The sequence below is a fragment of the Brachyhypopomus gauderio genome, unplaced genomic scaffold (assembly GCF_052324685.1).
Source record: "Brachyhypopomus gauderio isolate BG-103 unplaced genomic scaffold, BGAUD_0.2 sc50, whole genome shotgun sequence".
Taxonomy (NCBI): Eukaryota; Metazoa; Chordata; class Actinopteri; order Gymnotiformes; family Hypopomidae; genus Brachyhypopomus; species Brachyhypopomus gauderio.
Window position 1 is genome coordinate 1474514 of NW_027506875.1, and position 9078 is coordinate 1483591.

The 9078-nt window shown below is 40.8% G+C and overlaps 1 protein-coding gene across 1 annotated transcript; it reads right to left on the reverse strand.

Annotated features, from left to right (window-relative positions):
- Positions 1-1040: 1040 nt before the first annotated feature.
- LOC143487825 (uncharacterized) lies at positions 1041-4582 on the reverse strand. The gene is given in 1 exon segment (XM_076987035.1): positions 1041-4582. A coding segment is annotated over 1 exon segment (2736 nt). The 5' UTR covers positions 4567-4582; the 3' UTR covers positions 1041-1830.
- Between the last annotated feature and the right edge of the window lie 4496 nt (positions 4583-9078).

Sequence of the window (9078 nt, forward strand, 5' to 3'; positions counted from 1 at the left end):
CACTCGAGCTGCTGCATTCTGGACCAGCTGCAACCGTGTCATAGCTCCTTGACTAAGACACGTAAATAAGGCATTACAGTAATCAAGGCGTGATGATACGAAAGCATGAATAATTCTTTCTGTATCTTGGAATGAAAGCATTTTCCTAATTTTTGCTATATTTCTCAATTGAAAGTAGCAGCTCTGAACCAGTTTCCTTATATGTACTGAAAACTTTAACTCAGAGTCAAAAGTAACTCCCAAATTCCTTGGATAAGAATTTATCCGTAAAGCCAGTGGCCCAATTTCCTTCTTTACGTCCCCAGTCACTGTTGGAGAGCCAAAAATCAAGACTTCTGTTTTTCCTTCATTTAACTTGAGGAAATTACAGGCCATCCAATCCTTAATACTCTGAATGCAATCAGTTAGACTCCTCAATCTACTGAAATCATCTCTTTTAAAAGATAAATAGAGCTGTATATCCTCAGCATAAAAATGATAAGAAACATTAAAACGGCTTATCAAATTTCCCAAAGGAAGCATATATAATAAAAATAAAATAGGACCAAGCACTGATTCCTGTGGAACTCCACAGGAAATAGCAGCACAAGAGGACAGACTGTCACCAACAGACACCATAAATTTTCTGTTTGATAAATATGATACAAACCATTCCAACGCAGTCCCTGATATTCCCACCCATTTTTGCAGCCTATCTATTAAAACACTGTTCTACAGTGTCGAAGGCTGCACTAATATCCAATAACACTAAAACAGACACATCTCCAGCATCAGCATTCATCAGGATATCATTTAAAATCCTCACCAGGGCTGTCTCTGTACTATGTTTAGATCTAAAACCTGACTGGAACTTCTCAAAAATACCCTTCTCTTCTAGAGTAGCCAAAAGCTATTTAGCAACCACTTTCTCCAGTATTTTTGAGACAAAAGGTAACTTTGAGATTGGTCTATAATTTACACAGTCTGTAGTATCAAGACCCGGTTTTTTAAGAATAGGCTGCACTATCGCTAACTTAAAACAATCAATCAATCAATCAAAGTTTATTTGTATAGCGCTTTTAACAACTCAAGTTGTCGCAAAGCAGCTTTAAAGGGTTTACAAGGTTAACAATACTATGGGTCCAGAACCCTAATGAGCAAGCCAAAGGCGACAGTGGCGAGGAAAAACTCCCTATGGAGGTGGGGAATAGGAAGAAACCTCGGGAGAACCAAGACTCAAAAGGGAACCCATCCTCCATTGGGCGGCCCGTTAACACACAAATACACAAGTCACACACAATTCACACAATCAGACTAGGTAAAAGGTAGAATTGAAAGTTCTGGGTTTTGATATTGTCACTGTAAATGTCTGTTGATGAATGCCAGGCTTTCATTCCGTGTCGGAGCAGTGATGCTGGTATTGTAGGCTCCGACTGCAGTGTTACTCCCCAGGTGAACCCCGGCATCAGCACATCCACCGGCAGCCAGACCATCCCCCAGGTGCCTGCAGGTGCCTGTATCCAATCGTCTTGGGTAGAGCCATGCAAGAAGATAGATAATACAGACTGAGTGGACATGAATTTAAACCACCATTGATTTAAATGTACGTAGCTCACGTGCCAGTGATCAGCATGTGGCTCCGGCAGACTAATCTATAGCAGCATAACTAAAGGGAGGGGTTCAGAGGTGACCACAGGCATGAGGGCTCACTGAGACATTGCTTTCCAGTCAAGTCATAGTCACAAATAGAGTGATGCCAAGACACAGCTGGATGACAGCATCAACATCTCAGATCACCAGAAATCTCAATGTCTGGAGGCCCCCAAGCCCCTACACCTTACAAGGGGAATTTTAGCTGAAGGCTTGACTAAACAGGTGAGTCTTAAGTCTAGATTTAAAGATTGGAACTGTGTCAGAATCTCGGATTGGAGCTGGAAGGCTATTCCATAATTGAGGGGCTTTAAAAGAGAAAGCTCTGCCTCCGGCTGTAGTTTTACTAATTTTTGGAACTAGGAGAAATCCAGCATTTTGGGAGTGCAAAGGGCGAGATGGGTTGTAGTAATCAATGAGTTCACTCAGATATTGTGGGGCAAGACCATTTAACGCCTTATAGGTTAACAGGAGAACTTTAAATTCAATGCGATATTTAATCGGCAGCCAGTGTAGTGCGGCGAGAGTGGGACTAATATGATCGAATTTCCTAGCCTTGGTTAGGACTCTAGCTGCGGCATTTTGTACAAGTTGTAGTTTCTTTATGGACTGTTTAGAGCATCCAATTAGAAGACTATTACAGTAGTCCAATCTTGACGAGACACAAGCATGAACTAGCTTCTCTGCATCAGCTAATGAAAGTAAGTGTCTCAGCTTGGCAATATTACGTAAATGGAAAAAGGCAGCCTTAGTGACATTGCATACATGTGTGTCAAATGAAAGATCAGAATCAATAGTGACACCTAAACTTTTTTCAGTAGATTTTGGTGTTACTGAAAAACCATCTAGGGTAAGGGGAATATCAGCCCAATTGCTTCTAACAGCTTTAGGCCCAAGAATCAGTAACTCAGTCTTGTCAGAATTTAGTTAAAGAAAATTAGACGCCATCCAGTTTTTAATATCCTGGACGCAGTTCTCAATCTTGAGAGTTGTGGTGGTATCATCTGGATTAGAAGATATATACAACTGAGTATCATCTGCGTAGCAATGGAAGCTAATACCATGCCTACGAATGATAGTGCCCAGTGGTAGCATATATAATGAGAATAATATGGGGCCCAGTACAGATCCTTGTGGGACACCATACTTTACTTTAGAATGCTCAGAGCATTCGTTATTTACTAGCACAAATTGGTAACGATCTGTCAGGTAGGACCTGAACCAGGAGAGTGCTTGACTTCTTATGCCAATGAGTGTCTCCAGTCTATTAAGTAGAATATTATGATCAATGGTGTCAAAAGCAGCACTGAGGTCTAGCAGTATGAGAAACGAAATGTGTCCTTTATCAGAGGATATTAAGAGATCATTCAGTACTTTAGTTAGTGCTGTTTCAGTGCTGTGATGAGCTCTAAATCCAGACTGAAATAACTCTAAGACATGTTCTGTCTGTAAGAAGGAAGAGAGTTGTGAAGAAACTACTTTCTCTAAAATTTTGGATATGAATGACAGATTAGAAATTGGCCTATAGTTGGACAGTTCTTGGGGGTTAAGACCAGGTTTTTTAATTAGCGGCTTGATGACTGCAAGTTTAAATGAACTGGGAACGTAGCCCAGGCTCAGAGAATAATTTATTATAGTAAGCAACGGTTCTACATTGCTGTGCAGTAATTCTTTAAGTAGATGGGTTGGTACAGCATCTAGTATGTATGTGGAGGGTTTAGCAGATTTCACCAGTGAAATAAGCTCCTCACGACCAATTGGGGAGAAGGACTCGAACAGGGCATCAGAGCTGACCAGACAGCTGTCAAGGTGCATTGGCATGTTGACAGGCTCTGAGATAGCACTACTAATGTTTTCCCTGATTTTATCAATCTTATCATTAAAGAATTTCATAAAATTGTTACTGCTACACTCTAGTGGAATAAGAGAATTGTTTTGTTCATGACTCCTCGTAAGGCTGGAAACAGTTTTAAAAAGGAGTCCTGAATTGTTTTTATGTTTTTCTATTAAGGCCGATAAGTATAAGGACTTTGCCGTATGGAGGGCATGCTTATATTCAATAAGGCTGCTTTTCCATGATAGTCTATACACTTCTAACTTCATATTTCGCCATTTACGTTCCAGGATCCGCGCGGCTCGTTTGAGGCTACGCGTGTGCTCATTGTATCATGGCGCTATTCTTCTCTCCGTGGCTCTCTTATATCGTAGTGGTGCAACTTTGTCTAAAGCTGTACGAAGGGAAGTCTCGACGTGCTCGGTGAAATGCTCTAGTCCTTCCGGAGCTACAAGTGGTTCAGTGTTTGTCAGACCCGGTAAAATATCAGTGAGCGCGGCTATGGTGCTGGGTGTTATAGCTCGTTTAATTTGATAGCGGGGTGGCCGATGAACACAGTCAGTTAAACACAACTCGTACGTTACGAGGCTGTGGTCAGAAACAGCCTCACTCTGAGGAAGAATTGCTAAACTGGATATGTCAATACCAAATGACAAGACCAAGTCTAAAGTATGACTACAGTTATGCGTAGGACCCACCACATTCTGAGTGATACCCATTGAATCAAGAATTGCTTGAAAATGAATGCTAAAAGAGTCACACAGATTTTCAAAATGGATATTAAAATCACCCACTATAATCACCTTATCGGCTGATAGCACTACATGAGACAGGAAGTCTGAAAACTCCTGCAAGAACTCAGAGTATGGACCAGGGGGGCGGTAAATAGTTAACATAAACGACTGTGACACTTTGTTGCTTGTTAAATTTGAAACATTTGATACAGTGAGGATGAGGTGTTCAAAAGAATTAAACTTGAAGCCAAATTTTTGAGAAATGCCTATATCAGAGTCATATATTGTGGCGACCCCACCTCCTCGACCATTTGGACGGGGGTTATGGACATATCTATAGCCAGAGGGAGAAGCTTCATTTAGGGCCATATAGTCATCTGGTCGGGTCCAGGTTTCCGTCAAGCAAAGCATGTCTGGGACACAGTCTGGGACACTGATCCAAGAGATAAATTGATAATTGACTGAATGTGAATGCCCACCGAGTCAAAGACCTTTTTTAACAATTTTGCAGGGAGAATATCACCAGAAGAAGTAGACGGGTGCAGGCCATGCATAACCTTTTTTAGTTCCTCAAGAGAAATAGGAGAAAACTGCTCTAAAACTACAGGTACAGCCACCTGAGGAACCACTGTAATAGGTATAGAGGGAAGCGGAATATTACCTCTAATATCCCTAACTTTATCTACAAAAAAACTTTTAAACGTTTTCACATCAATCCTAGAGCTCATCGCATTCAGGCCAACCCCATTTACCAACAAATCAATAGTAGAAAACAAAAATCTAGGGTTATGCACATTTGCAGTTATTAATTCGTTAAAATATTTAGCTCTTTCGACCCTAACCCTATTATTAAAAATTAACCACATATCTTTTAAATATAAATAATGAACCTGAAGCCGTGACTTCTTCCATTCACGCTCAACTCTCCTACATATTCTCTTTAAATGCTGAATATCCTCATTTATCCATGGAGTTGAATTTACAACAGATTTTAGCCTTGTTTTCACTGGTGCAACCTCATCTAAAACAGTTAAACATGATTTGTTAAACGAGCAAGCCAAATCATTTACATCAGTACACATAGACAACTGATCACTAAACCCAATAAACATATCTGAAAAAGCAGCCACTGAACTGTCATTTAAAAAAACGAGACCGTACATAGTGTTTAGAGCATGCAGCAGTCATAATCAGGGGAACCTTAAAAATAATACACTTGTGGTCTGATACAAACAAGTCCTCCATAGAAAAGGAATGAGGAAACAACCCCAGCGTGAACACCAAATCCAATGTGTGACCCCGATTATGAGTCGGGCCTCCAACATGCTGAACAAAGTTAAAATGGTCCATGGTGTTCAGGAAATCTGTCGCACATCTATCAGAAACATCGTCTATATGAATATTAAAATCACCAAGAACCAATATATCATAGTCCAAAACTATTGAAGAAAGGCTGAAAATTCTGACATAAAACAGCCTTGAGACTTAAGAGGGTGATAAACCACAACACATAACAGTGGGTTTTCTCCATGTACTGTAAATAACAGACCTTCAAAACTTGAAAAGGCTCCCACAGAAACAGTGAAGCATTTATAAAGGTCCTTAAAAATAACAGCCAAGCCACCACCCCGACGTAAGCTCCTTGGAGAGTTTAAATAAGAATAATTGGGGGGACAAAGTTCATTTAAGTGATAGTCTTCACCAGGCTTTAACCAAGTCTCTACTAAAAACAGAAAGTCCACGTCGTTAGACGAAACAAAGTCACGCATGACAAATGCCTTGTTCTACAAAGGTCTAACATTAAAAAGTGCCAAATTAGCCACTGATGAATGATCCACAGCATTGGGCAAAAAACTGGGATTGCACGTAAATTATTGTAGTTCACGCCACCAGACTTCAGTACAGGTTTCCCCGTACGCGCAAACATAGACACCGCTGGAGACAGCGCTGGAACAATCAGTTGTAGCCACTCGTACCTCTCTTCGAGTGAACGTCGTACCAGACACTTCCCTGTGGTACGCTTGTATAGGCCATCAGTGAAACAATGCCCGATTGAATCGATAATCCAACCTGAGTGTTATTGATACTGAGCACGCAATCGTACCAGCATGCCACCACTTCTCCCACGCTTTCTCCGCCGTTGTTTGCGTTGCTGACAGTACGGTAAACAGCTAACTTCAGACGCCACCGGCAGCAGTAATGGAGGTGGTGGAAAGCTACCATTTGTAGCATGATTATTCACATAACCTTCCAGCATTTGGGCACGGATACTTAACAGTGTCTCACGATCATAAGCAATGGACACAGCATGTACTTGACCAATAAAAGACACAAACAATAATAATGACAAAAACAGCTAGGAACATTCCTGAGACGTCGCCTCACACTGGCGCCATCTTGGATCTTTGACTGTGAGCAACTTTCAGTTCCCTCTGTTTTTTAGCAGGATATTGTGATCCTGATGAATTCCATGGCCCATATGCTGCATCAAGTCAGAGAAAGGTAAGGGTTTTTATACAAATATAGAGAGACTCCAGGTGAATAGTAAAATATATTGCATGTCAAATTAAAGTTGCTTTGGATATGGGACAAAAATATTCCATTACATGAGAAGTTTTAAAACCATATAATGAAGACCAGATATGCTTTTGGAGCAAGAGTGATGTAATGCTTTTATTTGTGGTACAATATATTTTGCTATTCTCTGAATGTTCATACTAAATTGTCATGTAATTAATATGGTACGTCATCTTGCAGCTCTTTGAAGATGAGAGTGAAGATGAAATCCTGGTTAGTCATCGACCAAAGACACCCAGACTAGAAATTGATGATGAAGCCATAATTACATCCCTTCGTGGTAGGTTCTCATTGTGAATGGAATTTGAAAAAATTGCTTAAATATGGGAATGTTTAAAGGGTGTTGAGCATCTAAGATGAGCATCTTTGCACAGGAGCTGTCTGTCTTGGTCCTTACCAAAGAAACTTTGTGAGAATCCACTCTTACAGGAAAATCTTCAAAGGGAGCGCCACTAAAAAGACAGCTTGATGTGGAAAAGGTGCATGCCATTACAGGTAACCCCACATGTTTTTCTTCACAATGAAGGAGTGATACTTTTTACCCTACTCAAAAAGTATGCTTGTAAATCCAGCATGGTTATAGGCATCAACAATTGTCTCAATTTTGGTACTGTTTAAGCTATTGCAATAACAAACTGTCAGTTAATTATGTTTGCATAATACTCATACTGTAACCTATTGACCAGGCAGAGAGGGATCCAACTGCAGAAATATACCGCTTTTATTTAAATGAATCACGTGTACAGAAAACGGCAGGTGAATCACTAGCATTAAGATCATTAGCAATAGCGTTTTCTTGGGGTGGTCGGGACGGTCCAGGGTCATAACGGGAGAGCAGAATCCAGGAGGTACAGAGGGGCTAGGCAGGAGCCGAGGACTGAAGAGTAAACAAGGGTCAGAACATGGGAGATCAAACAGGCAATAGAAATGCTCGGTACACGGCATAAGTCGGCAATACTTCGCAGTTAGGAATTGGTGGGATTGAAAAGGGGGAGTGATGATGAGTGGCAGGTGAGGCTGGTTAGGGAAGATGAGGTGGCATTCCTTACACCTACTTGAAAGAGTATATAGTATGTACAAAATAATACAATGTAAGTTCAATCAGTGGCGGCTGGTCAATACAGGGCGCTGGGGCGCCGCCCCCTTAATATTGTTCCGATATTAAAATGAGTTCATTATAAATTGCGATAGTGAGGAAATTATTTAGTCACACTGTGTGTCTAATATAGCCACGTTTGAATGTATTAAAAGAGTAAACACATAATTGTATTTAATTGCTTACATCAGGGATGTCAAAGTCAAATACACCGAGGGCCAAAAAAACTAATTTGTTACAAGCCGAGGGCCGGACTGGTTCAATGTTTATTAAAACATATTAAAATGATTGCACATAGCCTACTGAATCAAGACCTAACACAGTGTATATTATTTAATGCTTAAATGAATAAAGCAATATTTTCTTATGCATCTGTCAGTAATTTCAAGTGAAAATATTTTTCAACAAGCAAACATGAATAAAGTAATAAAGGTTTGAAAAGTGCTGGAATTTAAGCTAAAGTACTTGAAAATGCTTGAAATTGTACCTACTTAATTTCACAACAAATAGCTATCTGACTGAACAGTTCTCTTTTATTACATTAACAAATACGAGCCTCTTGTAATTCCAGAACGAAACATGAGAGAACGTGAAGACGTTAAGATTGGGCGTTTTGAAAATAAACCACCATTAAATAATGTGAATAAAAAGCGAATTATTTCGAATCATTTCGAGTATATGTATAAATATTTAACTTAATTAAGTTTAACGTGCTGGGAAATATTGAAATGGACCTTGAAGGTGACGTACAAGTGCTCGAATTCCACCTTGTAAAGGTGCATGAACCCTGCAAACATGACTTTGTTCATTGCGCTGAGGCACGGCGCGCGCAAAGTACAAAATTCGAGAGATGCACGACCTCGTGAATCGACAGCGCGCGAGACGGTCTCGCACGAGCTAAGCCACTGCGATTACGTTATTTTCGCCGCGCTGACCCTCGCCGCTTGTGCGCGCTGCAGTGACTTCGCGGGCTACCGTTGCATTGTGGGGAATGTAGTGCCTGTGCGTGCAAAACACCAGCGGGCAGCTGTGGCCTGCGGGCCGGTTCTAATAGTAATTAAATATCATCCAGGGGGCCATAGATAATCAATTCACGGGCCGGATCTGGCCCGCGGGCCTTGACTTTGACATATGTGGCTTACATTGTGCACATTTCCTGGTTGGGGCGCCGGTCTAATGGGAGTCAATGTAGATGCGTAAACTTTTGC